The 18,874-nt window shown below is 49.5% G+C and overlaps 1 protein-coding gene across 4 annotated transcripts; it reads left to right on the forward strand.

Annotated features, from left to right (window-relative positions):
• Positions 1-5,375: 5,375 nt before the first annotated feature.
• Positions 5,376-17,877, forward strand: zbtb7c (zinc finger and BTB domain containing 7C). 4 transcript variants are annotated; one of them, XM_011604556.2, is made up of 5 exons: positions 5,409-5,508; positions 10,535-10,664; positions 14,444-15,176; positions 15,272-15,939; positions 16,305-17,877. In XM_011604556.2, exons 3-5 carry the CDS (start codon positions 14,469-14,471, stop codon positions 16,915-16,917), a joined length of 1,989 nt encoding a protein of 662 aa, XP_011602858.2. In that variant the 5' UTR covers positions 5,409-5,508; positions 10,535-10,664; positions 14,444-14,468; the 3' UTR covers positions 16,918-17,877. The 4 variants fall into 4 exon arrangements, with proteins under 4 accessions (XP_011602859.2, XP_011602858.2, XP_011602861.2 ...); XM_011604557.2 differs by lacking the exon at positions 10,535-10,664 and having other exon boundaries at positions 5,376-5,508; XM_011604559.2 differs by lacking the exon at positions 5,409-5,508 and having other exon boundaries at positions 10,069-10,664; positions 15,323-15,939.
• Positions 17,878-18,874: the final 997 nt, after the last annotated feature.

The raw sequence follows: 18,874 nt of genomic DNA on the forward strand, positions 1-18,874 counted from the left end.
CTGTTCCTTGAATGGATGGCTGTGGCCTTTTCTTCCTATCTTTCACCCTCCTTTATTTCTCCATCATGTGGCGTCAGACCCCCGACCTGCCATCCTTTTCTCCACTTAAATCCATTCCTGCTCCTCCTCCCTCACCTCTCCACCTGCTCAACCCAACCCTTCCCAGAGCTGTTGAGTGTAGAGTGGGCTGGTTGACCTGGCAACACTAAAAAAAACCACAACAGTTATGAGAGCTTTTTACATCCAGCTATATATAATACCCAAAAAGCCCCCCCAAAATAAAAAAAATACAAAAAGTGTGATGTTACTCCAGTCCCTCTGCTGCCCTGTGGGGGGGATGGGGGGGGGGGCACCATTGCATGATGCCCACGTGCAGCAGCACACGGCGAAGCAGGTGCACAGCGTTACACACATACAGGCGGCCGAATGTGGCGTTTGCTCTGTTACGTCTGCAGATACGGTTCAGAAATGCTAAAAACAAGCGTCTTCCTCAATCAAACTCCCACTGAGCGCTTAAATAAAAGGTTTCCCATCCTCCAGCCCTGCGTGTTTTTCTGTCCTACTAGCCTGGCTCGTCTGCTGTAACTTGTGCTTTTGTGGCCCAAAACGGTGCACTTGCTTCCCTGTTGTGATGAAAGGCATCGAGGCCAGTCATTTGTGTCAGCCTGCGGTTTCGCTGACCCTGCCAGGACGCTCTGGAGCTCGGCTGGTCCCTGTCGTCACATGCCCAGCGAGTGTCTCGGCTATTTTAACTGCTCCGAAACTGCAAAACCCATAATCCTCTACTGACCAGCACCCTCTCCTCTCTGCTAGCCATAATGATAATGTGGATATTGATAGACTAGATTATTATAATACACTGAATGTACTGTTACACTGTTTTGCAGGTGCCCGGGACAGTCTGCAAAATAGTAAACAAGAGGCCGTAAAGAGGCGTTCTTTCAAATGTCCTGTGTCTTTTCTCTCACTCTACAGTGGGTTCAGTGTGAAAAATGGGTGGAAATACACAGTTCCCCAAAAATACCTGCAACAAAGGCAAAGCAGCCATGTTCTCCACTGCAAGTCAGCAGCATTCGCTCAATTTAGACGTTTTTAATCAGCGTGCCTCATGGTTTCTATAGTCTACGTGAGGCAACACAGGCAGGAAAAGGCCCAAATGGTAATTACAGAATCACAGAAGGACTTGCACCGAATAATTAAAGGAAAACTTAATGCAAAGAAAGTATTCGCTCCTACCACCCTGGGTAAGTGTTTTTCTCTTTGGTATTTAACAATTTTTTTTTTTTAAAAACATCTCTGAAGCGGCAATATTTCACACTGCTGACTAAAATATCAGGAATTTTCCAAAATGCCTGAAATCTAATCAATCTATCCGGGTGCAGAGAAGAGGAAGGAGCAGTGGCTCGAATCTCCCGCAACAGCCCGGATGTTTAGGGATTTAACGGTGACAGCCAGCAAATCTGCATGTTAACTTGACAATGAAGAGTTTGAAGCACGTGTGTGTGTGTGTGTGTGTCGGGGAGGGGGGCTGAGTCTGCAGAGATGGTGAATGCTGCTCTCATTTAAGTGCCCCACTGAGAAAACCACAACAGACTGGTGGCGGGTATTGAAGCCTGCTGATAACAGACATGTAACCTTTACGGTCGGCTTTTTCGCCCTGCGAATGTGTGAGAGTCTGTGTGTGTGTGTGCGCGCGTGTGTGTGTGTGTGTGGGGAGGGAAATGAATCCTACACCACATCCTGTTCACCCCACATCATCGCAGCCTCGGTGGGACAGCTGCAAACACAGCACATAATAAGCAGAACGAAAAAGAAAAAAGAGCCCAGAAGTCAGAAAGCGCCAAAAAAAAAGTTGCTCTGTGGAAAAAAAAAAAAAAAGTGTCCTCATCATTAAAAGATGTGAATTGAATGAATCAGCCAAACGGTGGGGCCCACAGCGATGGCGTCGTTGCCCACCCGCTCTCCCACCCCCTCTCTCGGTGGGTCAGCGGGGCCCAGGGTGTGTGGGATGCTGCTGTACGTTGAGGGAGAGTGTGTGAAAACTGTGTAGGAGAGGCTAAGAAAAACACTACGGCCTGGCAGCAGTCGTAGGGAGTGCAGGATGAGGAGGAGATCGGGGGGAGCACAGGGAGGGGATGGCAGAGAGGAAGGTGGGAGTGTACCGTGCGTGTGGATAAGTAATAAGAAACATCTCTGGGAGCGCGGTGAGGGTCATCTTCTTCTCATGCTGTGGGTGGGGGCTGCGTGGCGGGATGGACAGACTAGAGAAAGAGAGGCAGAAAGAGGAAGAGACGAGGGGGAAGTGCTGTTGGAATGGACGTGATGAAAGGTGGGTGGAGGGAGGTTGAGAGACGGGCAGCGCGACAGTTCTCACTGGCGTGGCGCCCCCGGCGAGGCGGGACGGGTTCACACCAGCTTCACAACAGAGCCGGAGCTTTAACGGAAGCAGGAGGCCATTTTCTACACCCCTTCGCTTCGTTTAGCATCAGCTCCCTGCCCAGCACGCCAGCCAGCGCGAGACGCGTCACCAGGCGTTGTCAATCGTCAGGCGGTTACACCCACTGGGAGGTCGACTGGTAACAAGTTTTGAGCTGCTCGTAATAATAAGTGTTGCGTTAGCCCCTAATGAGACGTACAGTCTTCCTCCCTCAAGCTAATCCCATCTTTGTCATCAGCATTCACACCCCTGGGTGTGCATTCCGGTTCGTCTGTAAACTGTTAATACAGGTCAAGAGCAGCTACAGGCAGCGCCAGCTGGAATAACGTTTACATTAACCAGGAGAATAATTCAGAGACTTTCCCAGTTTCAACAAACAATAGCGGATAAATGCAAAGCGGAAAAGTGAAAATCCAAACTGGGAAGCTTCAGCTGATTTGCAAACCTGCTAAGAGGGTGAGATGTAAATCAGAGGTGAACACCAGGAAGTCCTGATTAATGGGATGGTTTACTGTTGCGTTGGGCAGCAACATCTCCTCGCAGAATGTCCAACCCGTCCAACCTGTTTGGCATCACAAAATCCCGCCGCTCGGCGAGCACTCGTCCACCAACCATCCAGGCTACGGCGGTGTGGGACGAAACAGCCCAGAGTACACAACCAAACAAACACGGAGCAAAACACATGGACACACGCACAAGACCAGCTTTTCACCAAAGAGCACGTGTCCCACGAGGACGGGCCTGCTGGACAGGACGGTCACGCTGGCTCCACAGGTGGGCGTTCAGCCCGTTCCAAACACCTAACGAGACTCATTTCCCGGCTCTGGATTAGACCCAATATTTATTTTGCTGGAGGGGGAAAAGCAATTTTACACACTTATTTGACAGCTGATTAAATTTGTGCTAATAAAAGTGACACGGCAACACTGTTGTTTAGCTAATACACGCGCTCAATCGCTCCGCGCTCGTCCCCGTTTCCTGTTTCCTCACTCGCTAAACTAAAGCCAACTCGGAGTTTAGGAGCGTAGAACATGCAAAGCGGTGCGCGTTTCTCCGTCCCTTTCATGCTGAGCACAAATGAGGTTTCCACAAAGCAAATTTGATCAAGCGGAGGACCCAGAGGAGGAGATACTGAACGGGAAACAGCAGCACAAGGATCAGAGCTCCGCTGGGCGTGTGCTCCACTTGTATCTGCAAACAAAAGCCATGACGACGTCATTAGACCGGGACTCGTAACTGCGCTGGCAATTGCTTTAAAATGAAAAGCTGAACTTCTTTAGCTCATCGCCCGGCTCTCTGCGGGGACTCTGGCAGCTTTTACGAGCAGATCCAACCCAGACTACGAGATAATCTGGAACGCAGGCAGGAATGTGGAGCAGCTGCACTGTTGCTAAGCTGCTTCCACCGGTGGAAAAAGAAAAAGGCAAAATAACCCTTTTAATCCCATCACAAACGCGCTTTTACGTCCTTGCTGACCTGGAGCATCTCCAAGAACCTTCCCATCATTTCAGAGCAACAACTTGTCCTCTCACAGCTCGTCTTCTATCAGACACCTCTGCCTGGAACTCAACACGACGGTTCTTGGCTGACTTTATCGACTCCGGCGTTGCTGATAGTTTTAAAGTTCAGCTAAGTATCGAGTCCACAGTTCAGTTGGAGATTTCCCCTCTGCCTATACAGCTTCTTTTTTTAAAAACTTAATTGACTGAATATAGCTCGCTAACTCGCGTAATTTCTTTGGTCTCCTTCAAACAGCCGAGCTGGTGTCGCCACACGTCCAGCTGTGTCCCCAGAGTTACTTGATGTGACCTGAAAGCACCATCCCAACATCAAACATGTCCTCATATGACTATTATGGTGTGGACAAGTCACATAGGCCAGATATCATGTGGCCAGAACCTTTCCTGCACCCTTTGCAATCAGCTTTTCCTTTGTTGCTATCTAGCTTCATCAGAGTCACGTTTGAGGTCACAGACACTTGTTGGCACGCCTGTCAGAATGTACACAGAACACACCGCTGAGGCTAAAACAAGTTAGCCAAACATACGACGGCCCAACGCTTATGAACGAGTATCACCTCCTGGCAACAACCACCCACCAGCCGCCTCCAGCGGACCATCCTACTGAAAGAATCTTTTGTGATTTGAGTTGCCGCTATTCCCTGTTGCAACGCTGTGATGTCACAACAGGTGACGCATCCGCAGCCATCATCCTACACACCTTAGAGCAGAAACGCCACATGATCACGGCGTGCTGTGACGTTCTGAACTGAATCAGATGAAGAACATCCTGCCCATTCAGAATAAGACAATGGATCCTATAACCTGCCAGACGCCACCCGTAACACTGAAACTGGTGGTTTAGCTTAGCTTGAAGGGCATCTTGCACCGTTCAGCTTTCCTTTTCTTTTCTCTCTCTCTCCATCGTTTAAAAAGTCTCAGCTGCACATCAACTGTGTTTACAGGAACAGCTTCAGTCTCTGAGCTTTCCAGACTTTGCATCTCTCTTGGCCTTTGCCCCGGCCCTCCAGGTCAGCTTCATCTCTGCCTCCAGACCTCCAGGCCCTGGTCAGTCTTTTAGCATATGTTACACCCCCGCACCCCCACCCGCCTCCGCCCCCGTCTCCCAGCACCAAAAACACCTCGGCTGCATTTGTTCCCAGCCATAACTGGGTTCAAGCGCCCAATCAGGTTTTAAGGCTTGGCCTTAAAGTGTGTGTGTGTGTGTGTGTGTGTGTGTGTGTGTGTGTGTGTGTGTGTGTGTGTGTGTGTGTCACTCCCCTCTCTTAGCACAGGTGGACTTATAGGGAACGCTGCCAAATACTTTTGGTTTACAGGGAGGGAGGGGTGTTGGCTGAGGCCGGTGGGTGTATCAGTTTTTGTTTTGTTGTTTCTTAGATAACCGTTTCGTGCAATGGTACCTTTCACTCCTCCAAATTACGGACACACCTTCACAGCAAATTTGAGTCTACAGCTCACCCCACTCTCACTTTCACAAGTCTGACAGAGCCGAGGCAGCGTTTGAGTTTCCTGGCGAGGACCTAGGACAGAACTGAAATCAAAACTTCCTAGGTCAGTAACATTTAACTGTCTCTTTCGCTCTTTGCCCTTCACTCTTCTTCTATCTCATACGTCCTAAAAAAAAATTCGAGGTCCAAATTTTGTGTTTTGTGGCAAAAGCGACCCGCTGAGCAGCAGAATCACGAAGGACGGACCTCCATTATAAGCTTTTCCATTATAAGCTGCAAAATGCTGTTTAGCGCGTCAAAAGCTGCTCTGCTTCTTCTCTGAACCTGCCCGGGTGTCTTTCAACAGCAGCGCAGGCAGGGAAAACCACCCCATTTACAAACAGAGGAGGAAACAAGTGAACACATGACAAAGCAGAGCAGGCTGAAAGCTCCTGAACCCTCCCTGCAGGCTCTGGAGCCGTGCGCTGAACTATGGCTGCATCACTTTTATGTCTACATCCCCCGATGAGAGGCAGCCACAGGACGCCATCAACACTGATAGCGCCTTTTAGCTCAAACGTGCACTTTTAATCAATTAAAAGATGATTTGAGATCATTCCTGAGCAGGCTGGGAATGTAATGAATGGTGTTTTATCAAACGGGGTGATTACTGGAAGGGTTAATGCAGAAAAAGACCATTTACTCCTCAATTAGGATGGAATCTTGGTCGTCTTTCACCATTAAAGGAGAAAATGAACAAGCTGAAGCTATACTGTGCTCTTCCTGCGACAGCGGGGTTAGATAGGGATAAAATCCTGGACGGAACCACTCCTACTTCCCATACACGCCCTGGCTGCTGCCAGCGGTCTCAGATTAGGAGCTTTACATGACAGAGGTCACATTTGCAGACTTCCCACGTGTGTCCGTATAGAACCGTGCATCCGGCCTGGACAGAAGCAGAGAAGAGTGTTTCGAATGAACGGGAATGAACTTAGAATGCAACGTGTTTATTATCCGCCCGGGCGAGCCAACGCTACCGCACGCCCTCGTCCCACCTGACAGTGTGTGGGCCCGCCTGTGTAACAGCACTCACACGTGCACGCACAGTCTGAATCGTGACACAGATGTCACCCTGACGCGGCCTGTCGGAGAGCGCCCCCCCCACCACCAGCAGCTACCGTAGCAGCACCAAAGACAGCAACGGCCGCCCGTCCCGGTCATGTGCGTCCACGACGCGAGCGCGTGTCGGCCCTCCTCCGTACAGGACCCGGGTCCAGGTTTTGTTTTGTGTGCGGAGTCGGGCTGGGTGAGTAAGCCGCCCCTCACAGATGAATAGAGGATGGGAGGAGGCTTGAAGAGGCTGCCGTGGGTGGGAGGCCCGGGCCTGCCAAAAAAGCTCCTTCTGTGGGATTTGTGTATTTTTGCGCGCCTCACGAAACAGAGTGCCTGGCTGAAAGGACAAAGCAGTCAGTCAGCGATTGTGCCCGCGCTGTCTTTTAGCTATAATTATTTCTGTTAGAGCCCCCTCGTCCCATTACTTTACATAACTCCATAACTACATTTCAGATTTAAATATCTAGCATTTAGTCTCAGCTACACGGCAGTGTGATAACGCTTGCCTTTACATTTCATATATTTCTATTTAAAAATTAGAATGGTTTTAATGAAATTGTGGTTGTTGTTTTTTTTTTTTAAATTCTGACACCAAAAAAATGCTAATTTTACAGAAAACCGCTGGGAAAACGCATCATCTCCCAGCGTGTTGGAATTTAGTACAATTGCTTTTAAAGAAAAGAAGCGAGTGTCATTTGGCATGGAGGGGGGGGGGGGAAGAAGAAAAGGATTTTTTTTTAAAAAGAGCACGATTTCATAATGTCTAAAAGAAAGATCTGGGTTGAATAAGTGGGTCCACCCACCTGTGTGTGAGAGGCAGCGAGCGAGAAAGCGGGGCTGGAATGGCAGTTTTAGAGACATGAGTGTGTGGGTTATGCTAGCTGCCCTGCTTTTGCTACCTAATCACTGAGAGAAAGGGAAGCGGCGTGCCTTGATCCACCCACCCAACGCAAATAGCAGTTAGCCCGCTAAGCGTTAGCCTGTGCTGTAACACCACCAGCCTCAGCTCAGGGGCCTCCGCTGTCAACCCAACCTACGGCGGACGCACACCCAGCAACGCCAGCGCCTCGCCGCTGCTGCAGGTCACGGCAGCGTGTCGGCCCGCTGGACGGCGGCCAGAGGTGGGGGATGGAGGAGCGACGTTAATAAAGAGTAATAACCCTGTTAGCGTTTCCTGATCCTGAACGCATCCTTTGCCTCTTCTCTTCAGGCAGATGAGCTGGTTACTGTGTGACACCTGAGCGGGTGGGACAGAAATAGCTGACCTGTGCATCACACTTGTGTACCAGCGTGTACGTGGTTCCGTGCAGCGTGCATGTGTGTGTGTGTGTGTGTGTGTGTGTGTGTGTCATGACAGGCATCTGTCTCTCCTGCCCTGCAGCCTGACTGGTTTTAATTAGGAGGTGCCAAAGCGCCCGAGGGCTCTCCTGCTGGCACACACACATGTACACAACGCGTGCAAACATGCATGCGCACACACAAACGCACACTACCTGAGGGCAGACAGAGGCCGTCCCGCCAAGGCCCACCTCCTTCTCGTTATCACCGCGAGTTGTTGTCCTCATTCAGTCCACGACCCTACCAACCAACACACACACACACACACACACACACTCACAGTTGTGTGTTTTAGTTGCAGCTTTAGCTCAGGTCCAAGTCACCATGATTTTCTGTGGGCAAAGATGAACTGAAAGTTCAGTTGAAGATAAAAGAATAATGATGGATGTCCCTGAAATCCAACGTTGGAGTTCATTGGGCATCTGTGATGCGGCGCTACAGCGTTTCCTTCTGCGATTGTGAATTAAGCAGCTCGTGTACTTTACCTCCCTTCTGGCAAGGAAGCCAAAACTGATTTGGGTGGTTTTAAAAAAAAAAAAAAGGAAATAAAAAAAAAAAAAAGCACACACACATCAGCAGAAATTAAACGTCTTCCCCTTGGTCACCTGGCAGGTATCATCCAAGGTGAGTTGTAACCACCTTACGGCCCAATAGCAGATCGGTGTGTGTGTGTGTGTGTGTGTGTGAGATTGAGTGTGTGTGCAGCAGGTTTGCATGCACGACCACCTCCGTTTCTGTTGTAGCCACATTGCGTCTGTTTGTATGTGTGTCCTTGGAGACAGGAGATGTAGACCTGCAGTAATGTTCTATCTCTGCAGTGTGTGTGTGTGTGTCAGAGAGTGTGTGTGTATTGCCTCCCTTTCCTGCTTCTCTCCCACATCAGGCCACACCTGGCATCCTGAGAGCAGGGCAGGAGTAGATTAAGTCGTGCCTAAACTCCCATTTTTCCTTGTTCTTTGTTCCCATTCCTCCCGTTAAAGGGAGCGCGGGCGCTCTAACGCTCTGGTCCCTCGCCATGTGCCCCTGGTTGGTCGTGGCAGGTGGCAGTAAACAGGTACGCCGAGAAACCAGAGAGACAGTCAAAACAGATGACTCTTACTGGGCATCTTCTCATCTTGTGGCTGTTAGCGCGCTGGGTGACGCGACTGGTTAGCGTGGCCTCACACCCTGAAGGCATCGCGGAGGAGGGGGCGATCGGTATCTACAGGGCCTCTTCTGGGGGAATTCACTGGTTTCTGTTTTTCCTGCTCTTCATCTGATATCCAGCGTCCGCGTCAGCAGCACGTTTATAATAAATGGCCGGTGTTATATAATGTTTTTCTGGTCGTCTGGCCCGACGGCTGGCAGTTAGCGGCTAGCCCAGTTTATATATACACGATGCCAGAATGAGCTGACCTCAGCTCTGACCCTGAACACAACACCGTAGACCGCCACCGGGACGTGAGCTGAGGTCAGCGGCCGTGGCTGCGCGGCCTGTCCGAGGGAAACGAACCGGACACCTGTAGCGCTGCAGGCAGGTGGAGGACGCCTCTCGCCCCCGAGGCCGCTCTTGTGAAGGCGCGATGTCATAACGTTCGGTCCGTCTGCGAACGCCAGCTAAACACTTCACAACGCTTCTTCCTGTCGCTTCGCATTGCAACATTGTCGTCGTGTTTTCATGTTTTCTTTCCACTCTCTGCGTTTTTACTGCAGTTGAACACTTCCCAGACCCTCCCCAGCACGCTTCCAATTCTGTACTTGAGACTTTATAAAACGGCTCATTTAAACTTCCTCCTACTCTCCACAGACAGGGTGAGGTGGCGTTTGCCTTACTTACCAACTGTTAAATTGCTCTGCCGGCGTTCTGACTCAAAACAGTAATCTAGCATCTCACTTCTGCTCTCTTTAACCTGCTTCTTTTTTCTTTTTTTTTTAAAATCTTGCTTTACTCAGCACGTAGCAGGGACTCGTGGCTTAATTACGCCTCTGATATTTTGGGCTTCCTGTTATTAAGATTACTGACATAAATGAATCAGACAAGAGTCGGAGAATAATGAGAAGCGCTCAGCGTTCAGAGTGAATTCTCTGGAGCTCAACTTTACATTGCCTCAGAGTCTCAGCATTAGCCTTTAGCCCCCAACGGAGGCGCGTGGGACGGTTTCCTCACTTTTCGTTCCTCCTTTTCCCTTTTTTAGCATCTCCAATCTGTCTCCTCAAACAACCCCTTGAAGTCCCTTTGCCCCGGCCCCTCCATAGCAAGAAATCCGCTCGAACACAACTAAAAATTCATTTTGTCTGACCTAAATCAGAGGGTGTCTGCGCCATGAGCTTATTACACAGTGCACTTAAACTTGTGTTGTGGAGGAGGATGGGGTATTATTATCTTCCAGCTACCCACCCTGCTATAAAAACTAGTGGTGCGACATCTCCACGGCGCAGTGCTGCTGCCCTCCCTCCCTCCCTTCCTTTCACTCTCTCGCTCGTCCTACATGAGCCACGCACGACAGAGTCCGACTCTAAACTCCCTCCTGGCTGCGCTGCTACACACACCGACCTGAGACTCGCACTCAACTGTTGCACCGATCTGGCTTCTCCCCATTGGATATTCCTCCCTGGGTTTTTGTTTTTTCCTTTTCCTCCTTTTTTTTTTGTGAATGGGCACCCACGGCCAGCGTGGGGAGCTTGTGAATGGACTGACCGCCCGCTTGACTGATTGACAGACCGGGCCGGGAGCGAGGCGGCTGCGATCCTGGTCACAAAAGGCGATGCTGAGAGGTCAAGTGAGGAGCAGCAGAACCTCTTAGCGGTCTGGGACTACAGGGACGCGCGAGGGGAATCGTGAAACTGGAGGTAGGGTGAGCGATGACAGCCGGCAGCTGTGGAATGCAGGTGAACGTATCAAGACATGCGTGAATTTATTCAGATGACTGAGGGTGTGTGTGTGTGTGTGGGTGTGTGGGTAGTTATAGTAATGCAAGAGTTTTCATGCATGTGTTATGTGTGTGTGTGTGTGTGTGTGAGTGGACAAGCTTGTACTTGAGCGGTCTGTTCCACGCGTGCATCCCGCCTATTAATGCTCGTTTAAGAGAGGGCGAAGGGTCGGAGGTGCCGAGCGGCCAATACGGGCCCCCCCGACGTCCCTTCAACCCGGCGAGGCAGAAGTTTGAACGCTCGCCGACTCGTTATTTACACTCCCACTGGCTCCTTTACGTCCCGAGTAAAATCTCCGGTAAATCACAGTGTTGGGGAGATTCGTGCGCCGGGACAAAGTAAAAACATGTTATGGATTTGATGCTGAGCTGTAAATTACTATTTACAACCTGATAGTTGTTAGCAGGCTCGCATTTCTGACATCATATAGTTTTTTAAAAAAGCTGCACAGGCTGGTTTTTTTATGTTTACGGTCAATGATCAATAGAATTGTGATTAAAATAAACTAGATACATTTATTAAACTGTAATTAATGTGCTGGAATAGTAAGAGGGCTAATTAGACACCAACTCATCAAATAAGAGAATATTTACAATATTTACAACGTTTTATCAGAAATTGAATTTCCACAGTTTGTTTTGTGGAAAAGTAATGTATATTTGTTTTATATTTTAATGTAAAATATAATGTGTAGAGCAGCTCGTCCAAATTTAGCATTTTCTAATGTCAATGATACAGAAACGGAATCCTAAATATTTAAATTAAAACCTAGTGTCGTCCTCTTTACTCTTTTAGCGCTGCTGATTTGCAAGTATCACAAGGAAAATAGAGACAAACACAAAACTCTCTCTAAAATAAACCTTTCTCACAGTATTATACTGAAAGGTTAAACAGGGGACCAGTCTGAGCAATAATGGCAGAAGTGCCGACCCCCCCGAAGGCTCCTCAGACGCAGCAGAGCCGTTGATTTAAACCCCACAACCCTCAAGACCAAATCTTGGATTTTTTTAACTTTAGAAAAAATAAATCCACTCTGTCGTACTTTTAAAAAAGTGCCAATCAATGTTAATTGTGAGGAGGATAATAAAAAGTGTAATGTCAGGAGCCTTTAATTTTCCACATAAGAGTAAAGCTTCATTTTTGTGAGATATTCAGCAAAACTGTAACAATTAAAATGGATCAGTCACAATTTCCTGTGCAGATGAAGTGAATTTATTTTTTCCTAGATTTTGAATCAGGGCCCTTCTGTCCAGACTGTTACATGCCTGTGTTTATCATATCGCATTTACCTCTGTTAAATTGTCAGTAATGAAGATTCCTGTCACTTCCACCAGCAAGAGGCTCCCACAGGAACGGCTCTGCTGGGGTTCTACCTGTGCTAATGGACTCATTACCGCCCCCCCCCTCAGCTCTAATGACCACCTCCTCCTAATAGGGGGGCAGATTTTAGCTGTCAATATGATAAACTGCTGCCTGTGCAGTTGCGAGGGCAGTTTGCTGAGGGCTCTGGGCAGTTGTTGACAGGGGTAAACTTCAGCAGGTGATTTAGTGAGCGGCTCAGGTGGATCACCCAGAGTCTGGGTGTCTCAGATTACCGGCCCAAATGAGCGTCGGCCCCCGACGTGAGGCCCCGAGCGGGCCGGGGACGCGGTCGGCGCTCCGCTCTGGACATAATGATGAGGTGGCTGCAGCAGAGGCGGAGGAGAGAGGAGGGTGAGGAGGAAGGGGGGAGAGCGGCGGCTGGAGGTGACACAATGTGAGGTGGGAGTGCAGCCAGGACAGGCAGGAGGAGGGACGTCGGCATGACAACCTAAGTGTTAAAAAAAAAAAGGCAGCAGGTGAAAGCTGAGGGTAGCTAGAAAGAACGTCTACAGCCAATTATTCAACAGGTAACAACCTGAACCACCAAAGACTTTTAAAAAGAAACTAGATTGTTCGTGACTTCAAAGAGTCAAAAAGCCTTTGACGGAAATTATGGGAGCCCTTTCACAAGAGGTCCACACCCTGGCTGCTCTGATGGGTGGAGGGGTGCGCGTGAAGGGTTAAGGATGTTTGGCTGACGAAATGTCGCTCCAGGACCTTGTGGTGGGAACGCCGTGCCCTCCACCCCTCCCTGTCTATGTGGCACATCCTCCTTAGATCCTCTCCACATTGTAATTAGGGGCCGGCCACTAGCTAGTGGGAACTGAGGGGAGTAGCGCGGGCCGGGGCAACAGCAACAGCAGCACGTGTCCCATGGTCTCAGGGGTGGGTGGGATGGGTCCAGAGCAAGCCCACGACACCGGGTTTGCCGAGCCCTTCCAGGGACACTCGCTCTCTCGCCCTCGTCAGTGTTGTCGCAAGTTCGGCCCTATTGTTTGCCTTGGCAGGCTATTGCAAGGGAGGGGCCCCTCTGCTGGTGTTTGTGCAACCTGTTAGGGAACTTTTGGGCCATCTGATCTCCCACTGGAGATTCTCTCACCTCTTACCCAGGCTGCGAGTTTTATGACATCTGTACACACAATAAACTGCATGATAATACGAATTTAAAAGGAAGCTACGGCTCCGTCTTTAATATTTAACCACCCAGGCACAGTTGGAGAAAGTTTGAACCCAGCGTGCAAAACTCATCAAAAGTAATTCATTATTCCTCTAAACGACAGTTTGATCCGGCCCAGTGCTCACCGTCACTCCCCAATTAGTTTTCACCCTGATGCATTTCTTATATAGGTGACTATATTCTATACCACCCCCTCTATTGACATTTAAATTATGTCCACACTGTATCAATGGCACCAACGTGGCAACAGTTTCCTAGCAACAAGATCGACAAGAATAAACTTCATGTAAGATTGGTATCCGAGTTGTATACCTGCAGGTGAAATAGGAGATAGTCTGAAACGGCTCTATATGTTTCTGCTGCCTCCTGTGTTGCGATCCATCCCAACATAACAAGACGCTCGGCGTGGACGTGTGCGTGCGTGTCTGTGTGGCTTCAGCGAGTGCCCGTTCAGAGCCAGTCAACAATGTGGCTGCGGTGAGCGGCGCCGCTTTAAAGTATTTATCTACGCATGCCTTCAGTGACCACCAAGTGCGTATGGTTAAGCCTTGGCTCTATTCATAGATGCAAATGAATGAGAGGCCAGACAGAGGAGGGTGTTAGCGCCGTAAACAACGTGGCGCTGAATCAACAGGTAGGAACTCGTGCGGCGGCGGAATGGAGGCTTTAAGAAAGGGGAACAGAGCGACGGCGGCTTTACCCTGCAGGCTTAGCACTGGGACAGGATACGGCACAGCAACCTGACCTCTTTAGTCAAGGTTTCACCACATCCCAATCATGCTGGGAGGGTAAAATGTCACTCAGAAAGTACATTTAAGTGTAAGATTCCAATGCTTTGTTTAAATAAAGTGAAGCAGCGATGCCATATATCAAAGCTCACCATCGCTTTTATGAACGGTTTAAAGATCTTATCAGCCAACTGTTGGCACTTCCTCCTCCTTTTATTACATTTGCTAAAGGACAGGAATCCCATAATGTAAAGAATAACGTGCATGCAGCAAACACCAGTAAAATTACCAATGCAACAGCTGCCTGATAGGATTTGGGACTTCTTTTGAGTTAAAGTGGTGAAAATTCTCGGAGCTGACGATGGTCAACGCAGGCGAACGTGTCGCCTTCGGCTCTGCTAACACTTTGTTTTTCTCTTCCCCCCCCCCAGATAATCGGTTGAGAGATCGAAGAGAATGGTCCATCACAGAGAAGAGGACCTGATCGGGATTCCGTTCCCAAACCACAGCAGCGATGTCCTCTGCAGTCTCAACGAGCAACGCCGCAACGGGCTGCTCTGCGACGTGGTTCTCATTGTGCGCGACCAGGAGTACCGCACCCACCGCTCCGTCCTGGCCGCCTGCAGCCAGTACTTTAAAAAGCTTTTCACCGTCACCACGGCGGACGGCGGGGACCACCATCACGCCGCCGCCGTGTACGAAATCGACTTTGTGGCTCCGGAGTCACTCACGGCCATCCTGGAGTTTGCCTACACGTCCACGCTGACCGTGACGGCGTCCAACGTTAAGGAGATCCTGAACGCAGCTCAGATGCTGGAGATCCCCTGCATCATCAACGTCTGCTTGGAGATCATGGACAGCGGGGGCGGAGGCGGGGGAGGCAGGGAGGAGGAGGGAGAGGAGGACGAGGATGAAGAGGAGGAGGCAGAGGAAGATGAGGAGGAAGACGACGAGGAAGACGAGGAGGAGGAGATGGGGTCGAGGAAGCAAGAGGAGGAGGAGGACAACGTCAGCGAGAGGTCGCTGCAGTCATCGGAGAGCAGGGGGGGGCGGACGCCGCCGGGGACGGAGGGCTCGCCACCTCCCAGCACCTCTGCTTATGAACGGCAGCTGGAGCTGTCCTCCCAGTCCCAGTCTCCAGGGGACACCGCCAGAGACAAACAGGTAGCGTCCTGGGAATGTGCGGAGATCTAGGGTGGGGGCCCGATTGTTAGATTATTGAGAGTTCCGATAAAGGCTGGCTGTGTCTTGTTTTGCAGAATATGGAGAATCGAGCTTTGAAAGACTTCTCCATCGAATCTCTCCTCCAGGAAGGGCTGTACCCCCGCATGTCGACGCTGGACAGGAGGGCCAACTTCTCCCCATTCCTCCCAGGCTTCTACCCCTCTATGTGGGCCACAGACTTCCCTGCATTCCCCAAGCAGCTTCTGGACCCCCATCACGTCCAGCACCCACAAACGGGAGCTTCGCCACAAAGCCGGCTCCCCCACAGCCTCCCCGCCACCCCGCTGGAGGGCTCCAGACCCCTCGATTTGGCGGTGAAAAGAGAAGTAATCAAGGAGGAAATGAAAGAGGAGGACCCCCTCGGCGTGATCCATGGCAACTTTTTGAAAGAGTTTGCCAACTCAGGCCTGGGCAGCGCCGTGAACGCCGGAGCGGTGACGTCAGATGGTCACGCTCTGGGAACGATAAAGGACGAAGCCGACTTCAGGGCCTACCTGAGCTTCCTGAGCTCTGCCTCGCAGCTGGGGACGCTGTTCCCGCCGTGGCAGCTGGAGGAAGAGAGGAAGATTAAGCCCAAAGCTTCGCAGCAGTGTCCCATCTGCAACAAGATCATTCAAGGAGCCGGGAAACTGCCCCGGCACATGAGGACGCACACGGGAGAGAAACCGTACATGTGCACCATCTGTGAAGTACGGTTCACCAGGTGAGAAAACCTGTAATCGCAACTTTTTCTCATTACAAGACCGCTTCATTTTCATAGGCCACCCACTTACAAGCTAAAGATCTGTAGGATTTTAGCACAAAGCAACAGTTTATGTAAAACAGCAGGCTTCAAAAAGTCCCCCCTGCCCATTTGAATGAGGTTAATCTGTTTTCAACACCTCGTAATATCAAAGAGATTTAGTGGAAAACCCCCTGGCTTGGTTTCTCTGCATTAGTCTGTTCAGCTTCAGCATATTTTCCACCTGTTATCGTTGCAGCGAGTTGTTGTTTTTGCTCTTCGCTCACCTGTTTGTGTCTAAGTTGCCACCTAAGCTAAAGCTGAGGGGGTTTGTTGGTTTTTAACAGGCAGGACAAACTCAAGATCCACATGCGGAAGCACACAGGCGAACGCCCCTACATCTGCCTCCACTGCAACTCCAAGTTCGTCCACAACTACGACCTGAAGAACCATCTGCGCATCCACACCGGCGTGCGTCCCTACCAGTGCGAGCACTGCTACAAGAGTTTCACGCGGTCCGACCACCTGCATCGACATATTAAGAGGCAGAGCTGCCGCGTCTCCCGCCCCCGGAGGGGACGGAAGCCCGCGGCGTGGCGATCCGCAGCAGCCAGCAACTTCTTATGCCCCCCCACTGCTGCCGCCACCCGCTTTGAGGAGCTGGGGTTGAGCCCGTCGTACCAGGCGGCCAAGAATCAGGGACTCGGGGAGGTGTTCAGCCTCGGCAGCAGGGGGGTGGGGTTTAAGACCGGGGACAGCGGGGGCAGGGAGGAGCGGCAGGCGGAAAGGATGAACATCACAGAGGAGGAGAAGGCCGGAGCGGGGAGGCAGAGGGGGCTGTTTGCCTTCGCCTTAGCCGGAGATGGCGTGCTCACTCACTCCCCCTTTTACTCCATGGCCTCGGACCCCTGGACCATGAGACTGGAGCACACCCCACCCCTCTCTGAGCCAGCCAAGTAACGGGAGGTTAAGGGAGAAGAGAGAAGGTCCCCCTAGATCACAGCACGTCTGGTCTGCTCCAGGACGCACCTTTAGAAGCCAGCGGGAAACGCAGCCTGCTGATGTGGCTGTAGAAAAATACAGCTTTTTTTTGGGGGGGGGGGGGGGGGGGATTTGAATTTGTCATGCTGAATAATGTTTCAGAGCTGTGAATGTTGACAAAGCATTTAGAAGGAGGCAAGCACGGAAAACCAGCACGGCAACAAAGAATTGGCAAGAGCCTCCGAAAATGCAACAACTAGGAGGAAATTCCGACGGTATTCAATTTCAAAAGGGAAAGTCGGGTCAGCGGCTCGATCTCGCGATGGTGAAGCAGCTTGAACGTTGCACGTCCACCATTAAACTTGAGCTAGTTTACAGCGGGGATTTGCCCTGCGGGGGCTGAACTCGGGCCTGTTTATTTCATATCCAAACCTATATGTTGTCGAACGAGTCGGAATGTTTGATGGCCTGTTTTGAACATCCACTGCCTTGTTCTGATTTAAGCTCGTCTGCACTATTGTACAAAACCTTTTAGATGTGGTGGTGTTAATTACGGTTGTGTTGCTGATGTATAAACATATATATATTGCTCTTAAAAGACTTCGAGGCATCCAAAGATGTGTACTTGGACAGAGCACAGACTTGAAGAGAACCTGTTTTAATGTTTCTAAGTGTGCGTCTTCAGAGTCGGCGGGTGCGTATTTCTGACTAGTCGACTGCCGCTTTAGCTCCACAGCAAGCTTGTTTCGTTTTACCCTGCAACAAATCGAGAGGGTTTCAGTGCCGCCTTCGAATTTTTGATCTGTGTATAAAGGAAGTTAAAAAATGATTTGAATTGAAATGAGAAAGTATTTTCTTGCTATTTATGCATATTTAAATGAATGAGCCTTGGCTATATTTTGCAAATCTGTTTTATAAAGACACTAAATGTTGAACTTTGTTCTTGTGGGAGTTTTTTTTTTATCTCCACATAAACATAAGTCAGCCTGTGTGCTTCTGCACATCTTCCTATATTAGTGAGGATCGGATAGAGAAGAGCATGCTGAAGGTTTAAAATATATATAATTTAAAATTAAGGCCCAATACAGATAAATACATATAGACTCGGTGTTAAAGCAACTCTGCCTTCAGAAAACGGATGTAGTGAATAATTAATAGGCATGTTTTCCCTGAAGTGCTGCATGGAACGATGTAGTAAAATAGTCTACGGTTGCATGACAGGTAGAAAGTTGCAGTGCTTATTGAGCTTAGAGACTACACCCAGAATGTGTCGTATGCATAAATGTGCACGTACTATTAAGTTGGGTACTGCAGGGCTGTGCATGGCAGACAGTGTGAATATCAATTATGCACCAGGTCCTTGAGTGCGTGGGTCTGCGGCAGCTGAACTATGACAGGTTACGATAATGAGTGCAAATGTAAAGGTGTCAACATGGCAGGCTAAAACACAGAAAAAACAAACCAACAAAAACCAAACTATTTACATTAATGTGTATCTTTAGAGTGCCATGATTCATAAACTACAATGAAAAGTGCAAATTAATATAAATTGTAACTAATTACATTAGTTTCCAATGAATTTGCATCGTGTAATCCAAACCCTTAATGCTATTTAGCATATTCAAATTCCATCCTTGCACTGACCTCTAGTGGACATTGGGTGGTACTGACACGAAGCAGATTGACTATTCCCAATAATATTAAATTAAAAGGATAACTTTGCCTGAGACAGTTTTCGGGAAATTGCTTAATAAATTCAATAATACATAATGGAAAACCTAAAATGACTTCGTCTGGCTGGTTTTAATTACTTCCTTTATTTAATTAGTTTTAATTAGTTACTTTATCGTCAGCAGCGCAGGCAGTACGATAATCACCTCCTCCCCCTAGAGGGCGCCAACGGCTAATGTTTCATGTCAACGCAACTTTAGGACGA

This window comes from Takifugu rubripes, chromosome 6 (genome assembly GCF_901000725.2).
Source record: "Takifugu rubripes chromosome 6, fTakRub1.2, whole genome shotgun sequence".
In the NCBI taxonomy this organism is placed as follows: domain Eukaryota; kingdom Metazoa; phylum Chordata; class Actinopteri; order Tetraodontiformes; family Tetraodontidae; genus Takifugu; species Takifugu rubripes.